The following is a 23,560-nucleotide window of genomic DNA, read 5'->3' on the forward strand; positions in this document are numbered from 1 at the left end:
CCCCCTGCCTGCCTCCAGACTGATTCTTCTGGAAGGGGGCTTTCATGCCAGAGGCGGCTCTGCCTGCTGTAGCATCAGGTCTGCAGGCCCCTCCCCCAAGGATACCAACCGTGAGCACAAGTCCCGGCACAGGAAACACGCCCCTACCTGAGAGGACAGCACAGTGCCACAGCTAGAGCCCGAAAGGAGGCCAGGTTGGCCTTTCAGAGCCCAGAGTCCCTACGTGCTCACTAAGGGCACTGCTGGGGACAGGGCATGCTGGGGACAGGACACTGCTGGGGGCAGCAGTAAAAGCAGACAGAAGAGTCCCTGCCTCCAGACCTGACCTTCAGGGGTAGGAATGAAACAGGCAGGAGTCTGTGCAGCAGCTCCCGACAGTGCAGGGTGTGACAGGGTCGGGTATGCCAAGGGTCTGCTGGAGACGCAGGGCACATAGGGGGCCCAGCCAGGCAAGGGGCTGCCCGTGAGCAGCTGTACAGCAGCCCACCCTGGGGGAGGCACTACCCAGACCTATCCTGGGCAGTGGGGTCCAAGACCTGCTTAGATGCTGCTCCCCTGACTCCCTGCAGGGCCCCCCAACCCCTTGCCCATCCTTCTCTCCAGCTCCTCTCCAAGCCCCTTCCCTGCTCAGCTGCACATTTAATAAGCATCTCTGGCCACCTGTTCTGAGCCGGGACCGTGGTGGGGGAGAAGAGCAGTCATGGCAGTGCCCCAAGTGAGTGAGACGCAGACAGATTCTTGCAGGGAAACCTCTGTGAGAGGGGCAGCTGCAGGGCTCCTGGAAGTGGCCCTTCCCTGTGTGCATACTCAGGTCAGGCCTAGTGGTTAGAGGTCAGCCAGGCTGGCCACCTCCTGGAAGGACCCACCACTCAAAACTCATCTCAAACTCCTGCCCTTTCCTCCGGCACCTGGAGAAACTGAGCAGGCTGACCCCTTGAGCTCACCCAAGGGAGAGGCCAGCCCAGGGCCACTTCACCTGCCCCCGAGGTCCACACCAGGACAGCCCTCCCAGCTCCTTCCCAGGGGTCATCACACTTGTCCTCTCCAGGAGCAGAAGATGGGTCAGTGCTAGTTCCCTTTGAGCTCCCAAGGCCAGGCTCCAGGATCCTCTGGGCAGCTGAGCCAGCTGGCACAGGGTCTTCCTGTGGGTACCTTCTGGGGACTGTGCCAGGCCCCTATGCACATGTCAGACATGTGAGGACACCTCAGTCTTGATGGCTGGACAAACTTTTACTCTATGGACGGGCTGCCAATCATGTGGCCATCCGTCCCCTACTGATGGACACTCATGCTGCCTGTGTTTTTTTCTGAGGGTGAACGTTCATCTTCAGGAAGAGAATCTAGCAATGGTCCTTAACGTGTAAGGACCTCCTACCCCAACCTGTGTCCCCAGGTCACCCACCTCCTTCCTCTTTCTATTGCAAAACTGTGGATGGTGACATCCTTAATGTCAGGGAGCATGAAGCCCAAAGAGCTTTGCTGGCAACAGGTGCTTTTGACAGGCAAGAATGTGCTGTGTGGATGGCATTGCCCTTCACAAGTCCCGCAAACAGAGCCTCCCTGGGTGGGCCCCTGGCATGTGGAGTTGTGGTCCCAACTGGCAGGTGTGCCCTGTGCTGCTTCTCCAGGGACAGCCTCGGCCTGGTTTTGCCCCAGGAGCCAGGAGGGCACTGTGATGCAGCACCCAGTGACCGTCAGGTGGGGACACTGGTCCTCAGTACTGGGCTCAGGCTCTGCATGCTCCTGCACCTCAGTTTCCACGGGGACATTTGGAGTGCCGCACTGCCACCTGGAATGCAGCTTGGCCTGTGCTTGTCTCGTGGATGCAGGGACAGAGGGGGCAGCTCGGCTCCTGGAAAGTACCAACTTGAGGACAGAGACTCCTTGCCAAAGGGTGTTTTCATCCGGGGTCCCAACCCCATCCCCAGGCACCAAGGCCTCATGGCAGCAGCTCCGGTTGGAGCCTGTCTCGCTGAGGCTGTCTCCTCCCCTGCGGCAGGCCAGCCAGCCTGGGGCACCAGGGGCATCGGCACAACCTCTAACCCTCCCCACTCGGCATTTCCCGTCTGGACAGTGGCAGCTCCTGGGTCAGGCGGCACCATGTTGTCCATGACATACAGCGAGAGTCTGCGGAGCGTGAACAGCAGGTACCACTCGGACTGGGCCCTGCACCCCGTCCGCCAGACAGACACACTGGAGCTGCAACGGCTGCGGGAGGTGCGGGCGGCTGCCCAGGCCAGGAACATGGAGAGCTTCCTCCGCATGCACGGCCTGTCCCTGGACGGCTGCACCGCCCAGCGCACGGGCATGAAATATCGGTAAGGGCCGGGCAGGGGCCAAGGGCAGGGAATCCTGGGGACATCAGAGGAGGCCTGTGGGCCAGCACTGCAGGAGCAAGGGGCGCAGCCCAGGAAATGCTAACAACATTTTTATTGTGTAGTGGGGTAAATATATCCTGTTTTCACATTTCAACCATGTGGAAAAACCCAACAAACCGTTTTATTTCACAGAATGAATCATCCCCAAAAGACTTTAGAGAAAGATTAGAAAATGGGTAGGTTTGGGAGTAATTACTCATCTGAACTGATGAGTAATTCGAAGAAGAAACCGAAAGCCTGCCATAGTCCTAGCTATTCGAAGATGAGCACAGTTAAGATCTTGGTGTGTTCTCCGGGGAAAAGAGTGTCGTTTCGGAGGGTGGGCTTTGCAGAAGGTGCACTGTTTCAGGTGTCTTTTGCAACTCCGTCGGGACAAACTCGTCATTGGGCATTGACTAAACATGAGTTAGTGAAAACACATCGATTCACCATCTCTAACGGCAAATCCGTTCTGGCAACAGAGACCTGGGTTGGATTCTGGAGACAAAGTGTTCTTTTCCTTTATTTCCTTAAACAGGGCTGTACCTATGGGAAGTGGTTTTTCTAGCAGGTGATCTCTGAATTGGTTGCATCAAACTGTAGCCATAAAAGGAAAGACTGTGAATTAAATATCCTACCTGTATGATTGACAGGCATAAATGACAGGTATAAATTTCCTCGGAACCGCAAAAAGACATTCTGTTGAACTCATTCATCCTTGAATTCAGCACCTGGGACAGCTCTCCAGCCAATGACTCCTGGCCAAAGAACCTGCGAGCTGCCTGGTTTTTGTTTATCAATCCTTGTGGGTCACCCATATGCAGCTCTGTTTGCTGTGCCTCCAGGGGCGAGCCCTTATCATCTGGGTATAGAGGGCCCTCCCCTCCCAGGCCTGGCAGGGTTGCCAGATGTAGCAAATGAAACAGAATGACCAGTAAACTGGAATTTCAGGTAAATGACTTTTTTTTTTTTTTTAGTATAAATATGCCCCATGCAATATTGAGAACATGTTTATATAGGAAAGTTGCTCATTATTTATCTGAAGTTCTGAACTGGGGTCCTGAAATTTATCCAGCAGCCCTAAAGCTTTGGCTCCCGTAGAACAGAAGCCCCGGGGCTTTTCTGGCTGCTTTTTGGAGAGCAAACTGAGGCCTGGACTTTTATCCTGTGCCCCTTTGGGCAATGGGTTTGGTCCTTCGGCCCATTATCTGAACATGTGGCTGTATTTAAAGAAACAAAGCACTTCTTCTGGGATTCCATTAGATGGCAGAATTTTAAGGCCTTATATTCTAAAGGCGGCTGTAAGGAGAGCACAGATGGACACTGGCTTGGCCACCGCTGAGCTCCTAATTCTGACGGATTCCTCCAGAGGGCGGCTGTGCCTTGTGCTGTTCTGTCCTGGATGCTCACTGATACTTTCACGTGTTCAGCAAATGTGTATCGAGAAGCTCTTTGGGACCAGGCAGTGGGCTAGAGCCTGGAGGAACTGCGTGAGCAAGACCAACCAGGTCCCCACCCACAGGCACTAGCCGTCCCAAGGCTGCAATACAGATAACACACAGGCCCTGGTGGCAGGGAGACTGATGTGAGGAAGTGACATGAGCCATCTGAGGCAGGCGATGTGGGGAGAACATTGTGGCAGGCGATGTGGGGAGAACATTCTGGACACACTGGCGGAGATGGGAAGGCGCCCAGGTGCTGGGCCAGAGAGACCAAGACAGACAGCTCAGGAGCTGAGCAGGAAGGACCTGACCACAGGTGTTGGCCGATGTGATGGGTAAAACTACCTCCACCCGCTTTGTGTGCTTTGCCCTGGAGACCCAGGAAGCCAACACAGGATGGAGAAACCTATCTTTCTGTCCCATGTCCCAAGGAAAATGTCCATGTGACATCTGAGTCCATGGCACTTCTGGACCAATTGTGGGGCCGAAATGCCCAAGGAAACGCCCCTCCCAAGGGGCCGAGGAGTCTAGAAAGCAGCTCACACCTTCGGTCATTGGTGTCCAGGGCTATCCCACTCCGGGGGCCCCTGCCCTGTCTGGTGAATTCCATTTTGCTGCCGCTACACTGGGTGACTGACCCGTGCCATCAGTTTTTAAAGATCCTAAAGCTGACTGCTGTTCTGGGGTGAAGTCTTCCCAATTGGTGACTGGACAAGGACTCGGTCAAACTTGATCTTAAATATTAATATAAAAAAGGTAACATCTCACCAAGCGCCTGTCATCCCAGCAGCACCGGGGCCCGAGGCAGGAGGATGGTGACTCCAAAGCCAGCCTCAGCAACAGTGAGGCCCTAAGCGGCTCAGTGAGACCCTGTCTCTAAATAAAATACAAAATCAGGCTGGAGAAGGGGCTCAGTGGTCCAGTGCCCCTGAGTTCAATCCCTGGTACCCCCTACCCCCCCCCCAAAGAAAGGTGACATCTCAAAGAGCTGTGGTGCAGCTCAGTGGTAGAGGACTTGCCTAGCATGCACAAGCCCCCGAGTTCAGTCCCCAGTGCTGCCGAAATAATGGTGGCATCTGAAGACAAGGCTGCTCAGCGCAGCCCAGAGGCAGCTCCCAGCCTGGGTGTTGGGTTGGCTGAACTGAGCCGGCAGCTGAAGCCAGGAGCTCTCTTATCAGCTTCCCATTTACTTAAGACCGTCCTCAACTCTTGTCATTTAAGCAAACTGCCTCCATGCTCTGAAGGGACTGTCCCCGTGGCTGCCTCCGGCCCACAGCTCACACCTGAGCACCCTTTCTGAACTAGCTCCTGTCGGGCCTTGCCGTCCTCCTGCCGCTGTCTTTCTCGCCCTGCCCTGGGCTGGCCTGTTCCGGCCCATCTGGGCCCCTCTGAGGGCCGAGCCTTTGTCCGTTCCCAGGACGTTCCGAGCCTCTCTGAGCTGTGTGGCCATGGCCTGATCCAGGACGTTCCGAGCCTCTCTGAGCTGTGTGGCCATGGCCTGATCCATGCCCACAAGAGCCCTGCCGCGGCGTCTGGGTCCTGCTGCCTCCTGAGGTGGGCAGGCAGGACAGGAAGCGGGGTTGGAGCCTCTCTCGGCAGCCCAGGTGACCCTGGGCAGTAACCCTTGACTTCCTGGGAGGGCAGGAGTCCTGAGTCCAGCATTCACCAACTCCAGATCCCTGGCAGTGGCCACCAGCCAGGAAGACTGCCCAAGACGTTCTCGGCTGTTTGCTGAGTTAATAGACTGGAACTAAGTTGACCCCCCAGCCCCAGGCCCCAGCCCCAGGGAAGGCTTCCTGGGGGAGCTGGGGACCAGCTGTGTCTTAGAGGACAGGTGGGAAGGGGGGCATCATGGGAAAGAGGGGCCCAGGGCTAGAAGGGGACAGCCACCTTGCGGACGGCCTGGTCTGACTCTCCTAAGGTTGCCTAACAACCTGCTTTAAAACCACAGCAGCTTAGGTGTCTACAATCCAGATGTCTCCCGGCTTCTGGTGGCTGCCGGCAGTCCCTGGCCATCCCTGGCTCGTAGATGTGTGACTCTGATCCCTGCCTCCATTTTCCTGTGGCCAAATGTCCCCCTCTGTAGAAGGTCACCGGTCATTGGCTGTAGGGCCCACTGTAATCTAGAATGATCTCCTCTTAACCTGATTCCACCTGCAAAGATCCGATTTCCAAATAAGATCCCAGTCACAAGTGCCAGGATGTAGGACCTAAGTGTGTCTTCTGGGGGTCACATTTCAACCAGCCACAGGTCCCAGTGGCTAACTGGGCACCCTGAGCCTGTGGAGACATCACTGACTGTCCAGGGAGGAGCCTGGCTTCCCCGCCGGCTACCTGTGTGACCTCAGACAGGTCACCTGGCCCTCCATGTCTCAGCTGCCTCCTCTGGAAAGGGAGGAACAGAGTCACCGCCTCTCGGAATTGTCCTGAGAACTCAGTAAGGCAGGGGCCTGACTCAAGCCTCCAGGACCGGCTCCTGTGAGAGAGAAATGAGCCTGTCCCTCCTGGGAGGGGACCTTCCTGCCCTCCAGGGGTTGAACCCAGGAACCTGAGCCAGCCTGGAGCCTCGTGGGTGGAACAGTCGCGCTGGAAGATGCAGGTCCGTGCCCTGTGGACAAGAAGCCCATGCCAAAGGAAGAGGCGGGGGAGGGTGCCGCGAGGCCAGCCAGGCAGGGCCACCAAGACAGGATCCGGCGGGAGTGGACCAGCTGGCAGGCTCGGGGCCTCAGTGGAGGGCCTGCCCAGGACCAAGCCTGGAGGCTGTGTGGCCTATGTCTGCCGGGGCCACCTCTGCTGCCAGTGACCACCGGACAAGCCTCAGTGGCCATCCCAGACCCGGGATGACTGTTCCTGGACCCAGCAGGGCTGTCAGACAGAAGTGGAGGAAGTGCCAAGAGCCTGACATGCACGTCGGGTCAGTGCCTTGTAACTGACCCACCTGGCCCAGCCACGGGATCCCGAGGATGGGACAGCAGCCCCACGCTGGCACCATGGTGGTCACTGTTGGCCTTGTTACACCTCAAAGGGTGCCCCTGAGGGTGGAAGAGGAACAGAAAGCGGCCGTCAGGGCGTCACAACGTTGCCTGGTCAGTGCACCAATGAGGAAGCGGATCAGCCTGCTGGCCGCTGATTTGCCTTTTCCCTTTGGGGACTGCTCCTAGCTGGGAGCCAGCAGGACCATGGGCTCCTGGTGAGCAGGAGGAGCAGAAGGAGGTGGACAGGGAAAGCAGCCTCCTGGGAACCCACACGCAACCAGGAGGGTCCTGTCCAAGTGCCACCTGCAGCTTGCCAGTGTGACCGGCACCATCTACGGAGCCCAGCCATAAAACAGGCCCTGGACGAGTCCCCCAGGGGGCGACATCTGACCACAGTTCCTCCAGCCTCCCTGCTCCCTGTCTCCCCACCTTCCTACCACACCAAGCCTCGACAACCTTCCACTCCTGACAGGCTGGCCAGCTCTGGCCCCACATTCCAGATCCAGCCCTCTCCCTGCCCAGAGCTTTCCCCTGCTCCCTGGTGCTGCCAACTCCCCTTTCCTGGGAAGACGGCCGAGCTCGAGCCCTCAGGCACGCTCGGCTCAGGATGCCCCAGGGAGGCCTGTTCAGCACCTGACACCCAGGACTTCAGCTCCTACCTACTGGTCCATCCTCCCCAGGGAAGGCCACCCGTCCTGCGGTCCTCTGTCCTGAGAAACTGCTCCCCTGGGTTGGCCCCCAGCTCCTCAGCATCTGCCTCCCTCCCAGCAGGAAGTCACCTTTGGTGCCGCCTGCGCTTCGTTCAGCAGGAACGGCCTTACTCAGCGGTGCAGGGAGGCAGGAGAGCCTGTCAGTCACAGCCCTGCTCCCCCCGGAGGAGTGGCTGGACTCGGGCTTCTGGAGGCCGTCCCTGTCTACTCCGGGCCTTGAGCCTCACAGGCTTCACTCTCCGCAGGGCAGGCCTCTGCCCCTTCCGCTGGGAGCCGTCTGCCTCTAGGGGAGGCCCTGGCTCAGCCCCGACATCCCGTCTCTCCAGACCCTCCTGAGGCGGAGACCTGGACCCCAGTGGCTGAGCAGGCAGCTGGGCACCAGGGATGCTGTCTGGGAGCGTGGCATGGACAGAGCAGAGCTTGATGTGGGGCAGCCGCACCTCAGGGTGATCACAGCTGGACTGTCTGCTTCACTGAGATGTCAGCAGGTACAAGAGGCGGAAGGAGCCCAGCAGCCTCTCCTGGACCCAAGCCAACTGTCCACACATGGAACTTCTGCCCAAGCCAACTTAAAGGGGACCAGGACGTGCCTGGGACCCACCCCTTCCCCTCTTGGACACATCTGAAAGGGGGGCCCTTGTAGGGTGGCGTTTAACTGTGGCCAGCCCAGGTTCAGGGTCCAGCATTCACGTTCCACCTGCTGGTCCTTGGGACTTTCGAAGAACATGGTGCATCTTGACCCTGTTTGGGACAAATGGAAGTCGCGGATGCCACGTGGGCCACCTTCTCTGCTCAGCAGTTTTCTGCCCCACGGCACAGTGCTGACCTTGGAGGGGCAGTCCCCCCACCCCTGCCCTCCTGCTCGGGGTTCTCACTGGTCTGAACTGTGGCCTGGGGTCAGGCTGGAGCCCTTGCTGCTGCCACTGCTGCCTCTGGAGGGTCTCCGTGGAGAAGCCGCTCGTCTGAGAAGGGTTCAGGGCTGTGGCTGCTTCCCAGACAGCTGGTAGCACGGGGACCAGCGGGCAGTGCTGATGTGTGCCGGAGCATGGTGACTGCGGAGGTCCTCTACACGCTGGGCCCCAGCAGGCCCTGAAGAGCCCCTGAGGACCTGGCCCCAGCCCAGGTGGCCACAGCCCACAGCACATCCTCTTCTGCATCGGGAATCCTTGTCGGGCTCAATTTCCAGGACACACAGGACCCACTGGAGCCAAAGGCGCCCTGAGGGGGCCACGCGGGAGTTCAGCCATAAAGACCGGTGGCCTGTGTGCTGCTACCACCTTCAGACTGTCGGGAGCTACGTGCTGTGTGTTCAGGGCGTCACCCCCACAGAGCTGGCGCCGTTAGGTGGACGTGGCCGGCTGTGGCTCCCAGCACGTCACCTGGGCAGCTCCAAGTGTGTTTACACACCTTTCCTGAGGTCCCACCACACCGGGTTTCACCTGCCACCCCCAACCCAGAGCAGGTTTGGGGGGGGGACCCTGCTCATTCCAGTAAAAATATCTGGGCCTTCCAGAATCTTCCTTGTCGGGTGCACACCTCAGTGAGCAAGAGGCTGGCACCTGGGGTCCCACATGGGAGAGAGAACCCCCTCTCCAGGTGAAGTTGTCCCCGCATCCTGAGTGACATGGACCCGGGGCCCTGAACAGGGAGCTCAGTGCCGGAGCCCAGAGGCGCCCCACCCCAGGAGCTGAGGGCCGGGGCCGATGAAGCGCTCCGCTCATCCTGCCCCGGTGGGGCTGTGACCTGGAGGCTGGGCACGCACGAGGCCACATCCCTTCCTTACTTGCTTTGTTTGCCTTGACTTTGGCTTCAAAACTGAGAAAAGTCAAAGCCATGGAAATCTCCCCACCACCCTGCTCCAGGGCTCTTCCCTTCACCTCTGTCCTGTGCAGGGATCCACTTTCTGGGCTTTTGGCTTTTGTCTGGAAGGTAGCCCCTGGCCTCCCAGCACCTGTCCCCTGCACATGGTCGTCCCAAGCGCCTCCCGCCCAGAATGATGTGGTCACTGAGAGACAACACAGGACCGGTTAGTCCAGGCTCTCTCGGCGTCAGCACTGTGGACACTTGGGCTGGCTAGTGTTCTGTTGGGGTCAGCACCCCAGCCACTTATTCTCAACAGCCAACCCCACCTAGCTGTGGCATGCCGAAATACCTCCCTTGTCACCCAGTGACCTGGGAAACGAAACCACTCCCAGTGTCACCACCGACACCCAGCTATCGACCTGCCTTCAATTCTCAGGGATCGTAATACACTACAATGTTAATATCAGGCGCGTGGAAACCAGATTGAATCATTTTGAAATCACTTTTCCCCACACCCACCCAATTCCAAAAGGGATCGTGGGTGGCTTCCTTAAATGAATCTGCTACGGTGGAATCTTTCAAATAGCAAACGTGGGGAGAGGGCGAGTGGGAAGCAGGGCGGGTTGGCTTTTGTACTCCAAGTCACCGCTGGAGGCCCTCCGGAGACTGTGTCCAGCTCAGGGAAGCCGCTGGCCGCTCGGAGGAGCCCGGTGCCCAGGAGACGCCTTCTCGAGATTCCCGCACAAGAACCCCAGCGTGCACTAGCAAACCGCTTCCTCCACGAGAGGCCATGGTCCAACAGCTGCTCATGGCCCCTGGGTGGCCAGAAATAGCACTGGGCTTTTCCTCGGGTCACTGGCCGATATGTCTCGAGAGGCTCTGGGCCCACGACTCCGTTGGGCAGGAGAGATGCCACACTGACCGCGGGTCATTACTCCCAACCTCCCAATGCCCTGGGGGAGCCGGGGTCAGTGGCTCTTGGAGAAGGGAGGAGTTACCTGTGCTGCACCCCAAACGCTTTTGAGCTGGAGTTGACAGGCAGAGAGGCAGGAAGGGCACGGCCACAGGGAATGTCAGGAACGAAGCCCAGAGGCTTTGGGGTCCCATGGGGGCCACAGCTTTATTGAGATGTCCTTCCCACACCACACAATTCACTTCAGGCATACAGTCCAATGGTTTCTATGATCTAACTTGTGCAAAAATTATAACTTCAGAACTTTTTCATCACCCCCCCCCCCACCAAAAAAGAAATCCCGTTCTCCCACCTCCACCCAGCAACCATTCATCTACTTTCTACTGTCTCTATGGATCTACCTATTCTCAGTACTTTGTACACAGGACATCGTACGTTGGGGTCATTTGTAACTGGCTTCTTTTGCCCAGCATGTTTTCCAGGTCCCTCCATGATGGAGCATGTGTTTGAACTTCATTTTTATGGCTGAATAATATTCCACTGGATAGACCACATTTTTTTTTTTTTTTACCCATCTGTCAGCTGTTGGGCATACGGGTTGTTTCTACGTGGGGGCTATTGTCAACCATGCTGTCATGGGACGTTTGTGTTTGTGATTTTGTGTAGGCCTATGTTTTCAGCTCCCTGGTGCAGACCCAGGGCGGGGACTGCTGCTTGTGTGGTGAGGCAGATGGAATGTGGGTTCCCAGGACCACACTTGGCTGCTTGCTGATTCCAAGCAGCCCTCCAGGACAGAGAGACCCCGGCCCCCATGAGATATCCCACAGGTTGCCAGTGCTCCGAGAGCTGTGCAGGGGAGTGAAGTGGGGGTGTCCACATCTCACAGGCCAGCGAGCACCACAGCACTCGGAGCTCCTGGTAAAACCCCAGTCTGCAGGGCCAGAGCTGCTACTGTGAGAGGCCTGGGGGGCTCCCGGACTCTGCACTCCTAATGTCCTCGTCAGGCAGTGAGCAGCCCAGCCCTGGAGGGTGACCGCCAAAGGGCCCCGGGCAGAGGCAGGCACTCAAGTGCCCTGGGAGTGAGTACCTGTGGTTCTTTTTATACAAGGGACTGGGAAGGTGTTGAAAGAGCCATGATATTAGCTGGAACGAGTCCCATTTGGGCTCAGGGTTTGCATAATTAGGGGAAGCTGGGATCTGCCCCTGTTCACAAGGGACTAAGAGTCCAAAGGAGGGGCAGCCTGAGCCTGGGAAGGGCACAGGCAGGATCCTTTCCAAATGTGGCCTCCGTGGCAGGCCTGTGGCACCCAGAAGGCCAGGGCCCACTGTCTTTGGGTCCTGGAGCCCAGCCTAGAGAAGAGGCTCCGCTGCACCTGGGGTCAGCACTGCCCTTCTCCCTGCACCCTGTCCCTCCCTACCCAAAGGGCTTGGAAAGGGCTCTAGCCCACCCAGAACCCAGGGCCCAGGCCAGCCTAATCCTGTGACCACCAGCAGGAGGGAGGCAGAGCTGGGCCTGCAAGTTGTCCCAAGAGGCCACTGCTGGCCTCTGCAGGTGTCACCCATGACCTACCAGGGCACCCCTGGCCAAGGTGGAAGCTTCTCCCTCCCAGACCCCTGTTCCTGGGTCCAGGACCCCTTGGGCTGGCTGCTGCCTGCTCATGGGGAGGACCCGAGGGCTGCGCCCACCCATGGGGGAGCTGTGGGGGAGGGGACAACGTCACTCTTAGGCCGTGGCTGACACTTGCGGTCGGAGGCTGTTCCTTGGTGTTGTGGGTCAGCAGAGTGCATGGGGGCACTCACCCAAGACCAGACTCCTGTCTGGGCACTGCCCTGCTCTTTCTTAACCACACCTGGCAAGGCAAGAGGGCAAAAAGGGCAGCTTTGGCTAGGGCCCGTCCTGCCAGGTGAGAGGGGCTGCTCGGGACCAGAGGGCAAGGCCAGCCCCTCCTGGTGCTGAGGATGGGCGCAGCAGGGGGGCGGGGGGCTCGTTCACTTAGTCCCTATTCTTTCTAGAAGTACTTGCTGGTGTCTGCAGTAAGACAAGCGCCGTGCAAGTGCTGGAACTCCTCTGTCCCTTTGTTCCTTTGACCCCAGTTTCTTTCCTTGGTCATCTGTGTCACTGTCATCAAGACATCAGGTTCTTCATGGTTCTGGTGATTTGGCTTCTCCCTGCACTCAGCCTGGGCACGCACGCGCGCGCACACACACACACACACACACACACACACCCGCCATCCTCCCCAGGCGATTGCCTGGAGCACGTGGAGCTGGGTGCTCCATCCGGAGGCTCCACCGGAACCGGCATCTCCTGCCCCAGCCTCGGCTGGCGGGTCAGCCAGTGCTGGCCTCCGGGGACCAGCAGGGCAGGCGGCTGTGCATCCTACGTCATTAATAATGAATCTCCAGCGGCTGCCTGCACCTCTCGCTGGCCACCTCGTTGACACAGTGAGAGCCTCAGCAGCCCCGTGCGCGGAGCCAGCGCCGCGAGCCAGGACGCCAGGGAAGCAGCTGCTCCCGAGACCCCCTGAGCCTCTGCCCCCACAGAGTCACAGTGGGCAGTCACAGTGGCCCAGCTCAGCCCCGTGGCCACCACTCAGGGCTCAGTCGGCATCAAGGACAAGGACGCAGGGAGGGGGCTTCCTCCTCCTGTCAGAGGCAGGCGACTGCTCGCCCAGCCAGAGTTCCTCAGCCCAGCCCACCAGGCACCGGGCAGGAGGGCAGGAGAGCCCCGCAGGACCAGGAGAACCTGGCGGGGAGGGGGGGACCTGAGAGGGCCAGGGAAAGGGCGCCTCCCACCGCCGTCTCCACGGCTCTCGGGAGAGGTCTTTTCTCGCACCGTCTGGAAATCGGATGCCCTTCCCGGAGCCTGCGTGGGCATTGCCTCCACCCCTCGCTGCCTTCAGAAACCCTCGCTCCTGAACGGACACCTCGACGCTCCCTCACCTTCTGGGACCAGGTCCTGTCCCAGGCAGAGGAGGACTCCTAAGGACGATGCCTTCTAAGCCCAGCAGGAGGGGACAGGCAGCCAGGAGCTGAGCCCAGCAGGAGGGGACAGGCAGCCGGGAGCTGAGCGTGGCCTCAACATGCAGGTGTCCTTCGTGTGCTCCGAGCACAGCCTCAAGGCCCGGGTTCCCGAGGAGCGGCTGGGACGGCCGCTGACTGGCAGCCCCAGCCCGGGCACCCACGGAAGATTCCGTGCTGTGGCCATGGTGGCCCGGAGCCTGGGACAGCTGTCGGTGCAGAGTGTGCCGAGCGCTGGTGACAGCAGCGTGAAGCAGCCGGGGATGAAATATAGGTAGGAGGGGTGGGTGGCTCTGCAGGCCGGGGCTCCCCTCCCTGCCTCCCCGCTGCATGAGCCTCATAGTCGGCAAAACTCCGTGGTCAGTCCGGGGCCATGGGCGCTGAGGCCAGGAGGGCTGCTTAAGCACTTGCTGGGCTGATCAGAGGTGAAGCCAGGCTCCACTCAGCGCCATGGTTCCCCTTCAAGGCTGCAGAGGCAGCTGGCCCACGGTCACCCCTCTCCTTCCTCCTGCCTTCGTTTCCTTCCTGGGGGTCATTTACAATAGCAGTGCCACCTGCTTCCCCAGGGGACCCCAGGCTGGCCCCCTGCACCCTCCTGAGCTCTCCTGGGCATGCAGGCTGGGTAGTCCGGGCTGCCATGACCAGCCTGGGTCTGAGGAAGGGGCTCTCGGGAGCACCCTGCAGGGGAAGGACTCTCCCCTCCCTGGCTCCAACCAGACTCAGGCTGGCTTCCTCTAGTGGGGACTCGAGTGGGCACAGGGTAGCCAGGCAGCACCCAGGCTTGCCCGTGATAGCCCAGGCTGCCTTGTTTCTCTCCATGGGGACTCCGTGCCCCCCCCCCTGCCTCCAGGCCTGAGACTTGTATGTGGAGAGGGCCCAAATATCCAGGAGAGGGCCTCCCTCCCTTCCCTGAATTCCTCCTTGCTCCTAGGGTAGAAAGAGGGGCCGGCTTGGTAAGAAGAGCCCCTGGGGGCAAGGGCAGGGGCACCCTTCTGAGGTCTGGCTCTTCTCACTTCCTCTGGGAGACTCGCCCAGGGTCCTCAGTGCCTGGAGGGGTCTGTGGCACTTGATCTGCACAGACTAGAGAGGCCAAGTAAGGGCTCTGGTCCCTGGGTTTCCTGGAGAACATTTTCTAAAACAGGAGCCAGGGTCAAGTCCACTTCTCAGTAACAGAAAGTCTGACTCGGACCAGTCTAGCTGTCCCGGAGGACAATAATCTGGACTTGTAGCTGGTATCGGTAACAACTTGGAAATTTCGAGAGTCCCTCCCAATAGCTGAGATGTGCAGTTCAGTCCTCCCCAGAACCAGAGGCTGGCAGGGGGACTGGACGTTCCAGAACAGTGTCGTCTGAGCAGAGACCCTTCAGGATGAGTCCGGGGTGACAGAGCCTGTGCTCTGGTCCCAGCCACCTTGGGTCCTGGGAAGGGTGAAGGATCTTTAGTGGACCTGATGGGTAATTGAGAACAATCCAGAATGGAATTCTCTATTCTAGAAGCTCTAGGGTTTGTATCTTCTGTTAAGTGGGGATCAAAATCTAGTTGTAAGTAGAACACATATATTTTAGTGAAGATGCCTCTTACTTGATGTGACTTTTAAGTTAATCGGAGATCTCCAAGAGCCCGAGTGACTGTGTGTGCATGTGTGACTCTGTGTGTGTGTGTGTGTGTGTGTCTGCGGATGTGTGTTCCTATATATATGCACTTGCTGGAATCAGGGAGAGTAAGACCGGGCTGTGCAGGATTTGCAGCCTGGGGATCTGGCCTCAAATCCCAGCCCCAGCATTTCCTAGCTTCTAGATCCTGCTTCTCCTATGGAGGAGCAAACAGCCTTCCATACAGCAGAGCCTGGTGAGCTTTGCCTGGGGGCATTGGTGGAGGGAGGTGGATTCAGGTCTGTAGGATCAGGAGGCTTCCTAGCTGCTGAAATGGGAGTGGGAATCCAAACCATGCCCCCTAAGGCCTCTGCTGAGCCCCTTTTCTACGCAGCCTACGTAGCCTCATGAGTTACCCCACCAGGCCACAGCCTGGGTGCAGGTGGGGGCAACAGGGACCAGGTACTGGTCCCAGCCCCAGTACCCCTCACCACCTCCCTGGGAGGCTGGGCCTCCCCCATGGCTACTCCAGGCACAGCCCACAGGTGTTAAGGGACCTAGAGGTGACCAGCACCAGGTGCCGTTCTCACCAGAGGCCCAGAGGTACTCAGCGCGGCCGTGAGAGCCAACCCTGGAGTGAGGAGAGGAGCAGCACTGTGTCCCGAGGGGCTGAGCCGGGGCCTGGGCTGCTCACCCCGCATCACACCAACATCCTCTGCACCACCCTCCCTGGAACCTGCCGCTGCCCACTCCAAGTGGAGGGTAAAGGCCCTGAGGCCCAGGCCCAGTCACAGGGAGCTGGAGTCTGGGGGCTAAGCAGACCTGTAAGCAGACAGCGCCTCACCATGGGCAGGAGACCGGCAGGCCAGCGAGACGCCATTGGGAAACACTGTCTGCCTCACTCCTCAAACCAGCTAACCCAGGCCCGAGGCCCCCCTTCCACCTGACCCCATCTGGCCCCCACACAGAGACTGAAGTGGCAGGTCCTGAGCTCCTCTTTTTAAAAGATCTGTGATCCCCTGGTTCATTCCAGCTCTGGTCCTGCGGGGGCCAGGGGTGCAGTGTCAGGGTGAGGCCCCGGGGAGACACCCTGCGCTTTCCCTGGGGAAGTCCTCTTGGGCCTCTTTTCCAGGCCTTTTGAGCCTAATTAATGAGAACCAATAGTATCGTGTTTAGAGGTTTTGACCAACTATTTTATCATATGTCGAGCGTTAATTAGGAAAAGAAATCTGTAACAAATGACGTTCATGTCTCCAGTTTGGAGTGGCAGCGACCCAGCGGCCCCCCGGCCAGGCTGGGCGGTGACTGTAGGCTCTGCCCCCGCTGAGCAGCTGCGCGCGGATCCTTCTGCCCGAGGCACCCATTCCCTCTCCTTCCTCTCTGGAGGCCTGGCAGCGGATGGCAGAACTAATACCATCACGTTAACGGGAAACGAGTGGAGCGGGGGACAGCGGCCTTCCGCAACGTCCTAGTTGTGTTCAGTTATTCCTGAGGGCAGAGAGGCCACTGGGTCCCCACAGGCCACAGAGGAAACTCTTGCCCCTTCAGGGAAGCTGGTCCCTTTCACGCCAAACAAACTGGAATCGATGAGGCACGGGGAGCAGGGGCTCACCTCCCGAAGCTGGGGCGACGGTGCCTCTGCTCTCCACCACAGGCCCAGGGGGGTGGGCCTCGTGATTATTGTCCCCACCTGTCGTGGTGAACCCAGTGTGTCCCGGCATCGGAGGACCTGGATTTGGATCCCAGCGCTATGCCGGGAGGGAAGTTGGCCAAAGAAGGTGCCTAAATCCTGGTCTCCAACCCAGCCCAGCCAGAAATTGTCCCCCAGGGTCACCTGGGCAGGAGGTTTTGAAAGGTGGGGACCCCACCTCCCTCTACATCCCTAGATTGATCTAGGCTGGGCACCCAGTGGTGTCCAGAGCTCTGGGACACCCAATCGCTGTGAGTACCTGGGCCTAGTCCCAAGGAAAATGTCTGGGGTCTGTGATCCCCAGACAGTGAGGAACCTTTCACCTGGTCATCATGCCCCTCCCAGCAACCTCACTGTGCCCACCACTGTGAGGTTAGAGTGGACGTGACTCCGTAGGCCTGGCTCCTGCCGAATGCGTGATAAACTCTCGCCTCTTGGCAGCGGCCCCAGACACGTGGCTGTAGGTTGGCTCATGCGCCCAGCACGGAGGGCACTGTTAGACAATGCGCCGGTTCATAGGGGGAACCCGAAAACTTGGTCTCCCTTTTCAACACGGTTGAACACTTAGCTACTCATCTTATTTGACTTTTCCACTGGGGGTTTTGTTCAGGGAAAATGCCGCCCTCCTCCCGCCCGCCGTGCCGTCCCTCTTGGGTATCTGCCCCTCTGGGAAGGGAGACGCGCTGGTCAGATGTGGGACAGAGTCCTGTGACCCTGCCCCAGCCACACACGAGGCCTCCTTCATCCTCTCAGCAGCATCTGCGCCCAGATTGCAGGGGAAACACCAGGCCCTGGCTGTCACCTGGCCAGGAATCGGGGAGCAGGCGTTCCTACCCAGCCAGTCTTCTCTGAGCTCCCGCTGCCCCCCAGGCTCCCCCATAGACAGGTGGGGGGCGGCCAGGTATGGGCGTGATCTGTACTGAGGGGATCATAATGCCTCACAAGTAAGGCAGCTGCCAACGTAGAGTCAGGGCCACCCACACTGCCCCTGGGCTCCCGACTGCCGGGGCAGACACGTGCCAGTCCTCAGCAGAGGGCTGCCACCTCACAGCCTCCTGTGGGTGCTAACGACAGCCTGGATATTAATGTCCACCATTCCCATAGGATCTTGGTGGACCCCAATAGGCAAGTGCCTTAGTGGGCCCATGGCTGAGCCCAGGGCCATGCCTGGGTGGGACGTGTGTGACAGGAGCAGCCAGGACCTGGCTGTGATGGGGACAAAGCTAGAACCTGCCCTGCTAGGGAAGCCCACTCTCCCCCAAACCACTGGCCTCAAGGAAACAGGGGGACAGAGCCACATGGCCCAGGTGAGGAGGGACTAACATCTCTTATCCTGTCCCTGGAGAAAGGAAGTAAGGGCCCACAAAGCCACAGATATGGCCAGCTTCTCAGCAGGGAACCCCAAGAATTCACCAGATCCCACGGGGATCCTGTGGGTGTCCAGGTCACATCACACTCTGTGAAACCCAGCAAGACATGGCGTCGTCATCTGCTCCTGGGACAGCATTGCAGCCTGTCCCCTGGCCTCCAGCACTGCCACCCCAGCAGTGTGTCAGAGCCCACGGTGGGCCCAGGGCACAGCGGGCACTCACCTGTCCTGGGGTGGGTGATCAGAGACCTCCCGGGGTTAGACATGTGTCAGCTGGGCTGGGAGTGCACAGGGGTGGGCGCTGGCCAGTGGGCCTGGCTGGTGGCACCCTGCTCTGCACCCAGGGCTCACACGCTGCTTGTTTTTTAGGAACCTGGGCAAGTCCGGCCTGCGGGTCTCCTGCCTGGGGCTCGGTGAGTACGGGGGACCCTTTACCACCAAGGAACAGGGCTGCGGGAGGGCCGGCCCTGCCCTATCAGGGGAGCTACACACAGGACCAAGGACTAGGCAGTGGGGCTCAGTTGCCCCACCAACCAGGAGGAAAGGGGACCGAGAGGCAGCCGTAGCACAGAAGGCCAGGGGAACCAAGGCCCTTGGCACCCACATTCCACCCCGCACCAGAGGATCAGAGCCACCCCTGGCCCCAGGCACCCTTCCTTCTGGACCCACTCACTGTGGCTCCCCCACGAGGGGCTGCCCATTTGCCCTGTTTCCAAATAAGAACCCTGTCATGAATGGGCAGGGTACACATAGTATGCCCCCTTCTGCCCTAACCCCACTTTCCCAGCAAGAGCAGGGACCCACCCGTTGTCGGGAGACCCTGCATTCAGCTCCCGCAGGAGCAGGTCCCCGGCAAGGGAATGTTTCGAAGGCCCAGGTCTCCTGGGCTCGAAGCTGCTGTCCACCTGGAGGCTGTTGACCCACAGTTTGAATGCTTGCCCAGAAGACCAGGTGTCCACACACACAGGGGACAGGCTCACCCAGAGCAGCGTGGCTGCCTGTGCTGCCCCCGACCCCAGCCCTGCAGTCTCAGGTCTGAGCGATCCCTGGAGGGTGTGCGGCTCCCTGGAAGCTGGTCTAACCTAAGCCTCTGCGTTTCCTTCCAGGAACATGGGTGACCTTTGGAGGCCAGATCACTGATGAGGTAAGATGGACTCCCCTGACCCCCAGTGCCCAGCAAGGCCTCGCCCCAGGCCTGCTGCCAGGTCCCCTGCATGCACATGAGCATTGTCATGCAGCTGCCACAGCAGCCTCCCTGTGTCTGCGGTGGAGAGGCCCTACCTCGTGAGACGGTGAAAAGTTGAGCCAGGTGGCAGGGGCCAGGGAAGATGCCACCTCTGGTGCCACCGCCTGCAGCCAGGAGCCTGGGGACCTTCAGCCAGCCCCCAGCCCCCAGGAACTCAGGGATCTCAAATGCATGACACGCTCCCCAGAGTCAACCCTGAGAATCCGGAGATAGCACATATTCAGAATTACAAAGTCGGGTGCGGGTCTGAGCTGCCTCGGCAGAGTGCACCTGCCTGGGTTTGAAATGTTAGAACGTGTTCTTCGCAGTCATTTAAAAACCATCTTCTGCAAGTTCCTGTACTACATTTCCCGTAGCTGCTTGTCACATTCAAACCCACGTGCTGGGGCTTGTGTCTCCACCTCTGGGGCCCACGGGGGATGCTCAGGAAGGGCTCTCCCAAGAGCATCATGAGGTCCCTTGGAAGGAGAAGGATGTGTTCCCAGAGGGGTGCACTTCTGGGTGGTAGCATACATGGAAAGACAGTGGCGCTTGCTCAAGGTGCTCTGGGCATCTGCACCAGGTGCATCTGTCCCCTTCGCCCTTCTTACCAGTATGAAGGCCACCTTTAAAAATTAGTTTATTCGAGACCCCATTCACTGTGATTTCAAAGGGAAAGCTTTGCTTCCATCAGATCCAAGTGCACGGTTTGTTTGGTTCATATTCATTTTTGTGACAGTAGCAGGTTATGAAACGATTGGCCTGCTCTGAGATTGATGGGTTCAGGCCTTCGGGGCCAAGTCAGGAGTTTCTAAGGCGAAGGGCCTGGCCTGAGCTTGTCAGATTGAGCAAAAATTGGAGTCGTGAGGCCATGTGTGGTCTGCTTGAAATAAGTTCTGCCTGATCCGCCTTGGGTCCCTTTTGATGTGGTAAGTGAAATAGTGGGTGGAAGAGTCCTGTAGAGGGGTGTGATTTGTCCCCAGACAGGGCCACCTACCTGCATGTGGACAGACATGAACACGCACTGGGTGACTTCTTACCAAGCGGTCAGTTGCACTGAGGAACGTTGATGAATCATCTGATGGCAGCTGGCTCTGTCAGGGACACAGCAACATGGATGAAGACATTGCAGGTCATCCAGAGATGACCATGCTGGGAGGACAGGGGGCATAATAGATGATGGACTCAGGGACCTGGAACGTTGTGGCAGGTGAAAATGACAGAGTAAAGAATAAGAAGAATTTTGTACTAAATCCTACAGTTAGTGTCCAAAACGAAATCAGTACGTCAGGTGCGGAAGGCCCCTTGGCCGCAGTCCTGATGGGGAAGGCAGGTCCTGATGCTCCAGGCTGCTGCCTGGCGGGTGGAGCCAGCCAGGGGGTGAGGACCATCCTGGGCTGGGGATTATTTTTGTAGGTGTGTGTCATTTTTAATTAAATAGGTGAAACATAAGTTTACCACTTAACCCTTTCCAAGGATGCAGGACCGTGTCTGTAAGTGCCTTCACATTGCTGTGCAGACCTCACCACTATTTCCAATTTTGTTTTCATGACCCCAGGCAGAAGCTCTGTACCTTTAAGCTGCTACACCCAGACCCTGTCAATCTCTTGATCTACATCCTGTCTCTGGAGACTCAGCCATTTCTTTTTTTTAATTCCAGTGTTGAGGGTTGAACCCAGGTTCTTGCACAGGCTAGGCAAGTGCTCTGTCACTGAGCCACATCCCCGGCCCCTCAGCCTATTTTTTAAATAAAGTTTTATTGGCACATAGCCAGGCACGTTTGTTTACCAGTTGCCTGGCCTACTTCTCACCACAAGAGCAGAGCCGAGTACCTGCCACAGAGCAAGTTTCATGTCCCTTGTTGGGTGAGGTCACAGCAGCTGTCTGCTAGCACCTCCAGGGCTGTTAGGCAGACAGAAGCTCAGAGCTGTTCCGTGCCCCACCAGGGAGGAGTGCAAACTTTGTCCCTCTCCGCCAAGGAGGAGTGACAACAACCCACAGTTTACAGGACTCAGGCTGCTCTCATAGATTCTCACCAGAAGCCAGCAAAGGAAGCAGACGGCGCTAGCGAGTCTGACATCATGTGTCACGCGTGAAGCCACAAGGGTGGTGCCAGGGTCCCTGTCCTCCCACTTGATGCCCTTTCTGCCACCCTGCTCTGCCCCTCAGGGGCCACAGCATGCTGTGAGGAGCAGGTGTGCCGGACAGACTGGGCAGCAAGGACCTAATGAGAGCCGAGGCTGGACCTTCACGTTTATGACCCCACTCGCGGCCTGGTGGCCCAGGGAGGCCACGTCAGTACTCCCTTCTTACGGAAGCCTGATGTGCGCCAGTGCCAGAAGTCACATGTGGGCCCTCAGCCTTGGCACCTGTGCCCAGCCCTGATGTGACTGTCCTGGGGCTGGGATGAGTCCTGTGGGATGACAACTCCCTGGGGGAGGGTGGCAGGGAGGTGGCCTATATGTCATCCTGACTTCAATTTCTTGTACTTTGACCCTGGAAAGAACTAAAAGGTCACAAAGCAGAGGCTCGGTTTCCTACAGTGGGATGCAGGACCCGCCAGAGCAAAGGACTCGGTGCCTGCTACCCGCTACGTTAGCACTGTGATTCTGTAGGGGAAAGTAGAGCCGCGTGCGAGCCGGGGAAGAGGGGAGCCCAGACCACAGCACAGCCCTAGAGAGCCCGGGTTTCCTCATCCTCTTGTCACCCAAGGGGCCATCCTCGGCCTTAGGATCGGGGTTTGGTCTCTCCTTTTGCTGGGAAGGGTGAAGTTGGGATTGGTGCCCCTTTGCCCAGGGCTCTGCCTACTGCTTGGAGCCCTTGCCCAGTGCCAGGGGCAGCAGCTGGGCTAGGATTCCTCCTCTGTGGAGGGGACTAGGCATGTTCGTGGTTCGCTGTCTGAAGTCTGGACCTTCTGGCCTCTGTTCTTGGTCCAGGAGGGAGAGGAGGAGGCTGTCCTGCACTGGGCAGAGCAGAGCCAGGAGCAGCCAGGGCAGTGAGGAGGTGGGGGGAGTGACCACTCTGAAAGCCACCCGAGGCAGCTGGAGAACGGTGCCCCTCAGCTCACGATCACTGAGCACCTGCCAAGAGTCAGGTGCCACCCTCAGGTGGCTCTCTAGCAAAGGGACAGACGCCATAAGGAAATAAGCACATCTCTGTCTCTGAGGGTGAAAGGTGCTCTATGGAGAATGCATGAGTCCCTGGTGGCTGCTGTGATGAAAGACCCCCGGCTGGGCAGCTTAAAGCAACAGAAATCGATTCTCTCAGAGTTCTAGAGGTCAGAGTGCAAAATCAGTGCTGCTGAGCTAAAACCAGGAGCCAGCAGAGCTGTGCTCCTTCTGGGGATTCCCTGGGGGGAGAGCCCCTCCCACCTCCAGCTCTGCTGGGCACAGGTGTTCCTTGGCTTTCAGCCACACCACTCCCGCCTCTGCCCCCATGGCCACCTCACCTCCTCCTGGGGCATGTCAAACATCCCTCTCCTCCCTCACACAGGCACCTGTGATGGCCTTTAGAGTACAGATAACCCAGGTCAATGCCCCACCTCAAAGTCTAACGTGATCCCCTTGAGAAGTCCCCTTTCCACATAAACCCACAGGTTGCTGGACCTGACGCCACTGGGGAGCCACTGTGTAGTAGACCCCAAAGGAGGGGAAACACACAGAGAGGGCCAGGTGGGGGCTCCTGCAGGAAGCAAGAGTGGGCATGAGATGATGGGAAGAGCACTCCAGAGGACGGTGGGCGGCCAGGGCAGCCCCGAGGTCGGCCTGAGGGCGGTGCCGGCAGGTAGGCGCAGGGACTTTGGCTTTGATCACCTGTGAGACAGAAGCCACTGGAGGGTCTTGGCAGCAAGGAAATGTGACCTGACCTGGGTCTGAAAGCCCACTCTGGCTGCTGCCCAGGGAGTGGCCAGCCGGCGGGACTTCTTAAGTTGTAACCTGCCCCCGAGTGCCCTGGGGATCCACTTATGGAAGACCCTGACAGGGCAGGTTGGAGGCAGAGCCAGGGCTGCTGTATCCATGAGGCATCTGATACACAGATGCCCTTGAGCCACAGCAGAGGAGAGAAAAAATAACCCAGCAAGCAGGACACCCGTCGATAACTCCACTGATGGCCACGTGGCCAGTGGGCTTCCTGACCACCCCCAGCAGCTGGCTGACGGGCTCTGCTTTGGGCCGCACACACCTGAAATGTTTTGGGCTCACTGCTGCTTTGGAAAAACAGTAGATTTGACCCATCCTCCAAATACCCTGGATTTTTGGCATCCCTTGAAAAATCAAGGCACCTGGTAGTGCCAGGCCCACCTTCCCAAGGGCAGCACTAGCCATGGGCCCTGCCCCTAAGTTCCTTCAAGTGGTGTCCCACCCAGCAGTCACCAGCCCTCTGTCCTTGCTCCCCACACCTGCCTGGCTGCTGTGACTCTGAGCTCAGTATTGAGAGGCCCCATGTCCCCACCCTTGGCTGAC

The 23,560-nt window shown here is 58.6% G+C and overlaps 1 protein-coding gene across 5 annotated transcripts in view; it reads left to right on the forward strand.

Moving 5' to 3' along the window:
* The window catches only part of Kcnab2 (potassium voltage-gated channel subfamily A regulatory beta subunit 2), an 83,791-nt gene that overhangs the window by 42,829 nt on the left and 17,402 nt on the right, over positions 1 to 23,560 (forward strand). For all 5 annotated transcript variants that reach the window (XM_026386104.2, XM_026386106.2, XM_026386105.2 and 2 more), the window contains 2 exons: positions 18,242 to 18,285; positions 18,979 to 19,016. In XM_026386104.2, the coding sequence (XP_026241889.1) occupies positions 18,242 to 18,285; positions 18,979 to 19,016 (82 nt within the window). The remainder of the gene's footprint in view (positions 1 to 18,241; positions 18,286 to 18,978; positions 19,017 to 23,560) is intronic.

This window comes from Urocitellus parryii, chromosome 11 (assembly GCF_045843805.1).
Source record: "Urocitellus parryii isolate mUroPar1 chromosome 11, mUroPar1.hap1, whole genome shotgun sequence".
Taxonomy (NCBI): Eukaryota; Metazoa; Chordata; class Mammalia; order Rodentia; family Sciuridae; genus Urocitellus; species Urocitellus parryii.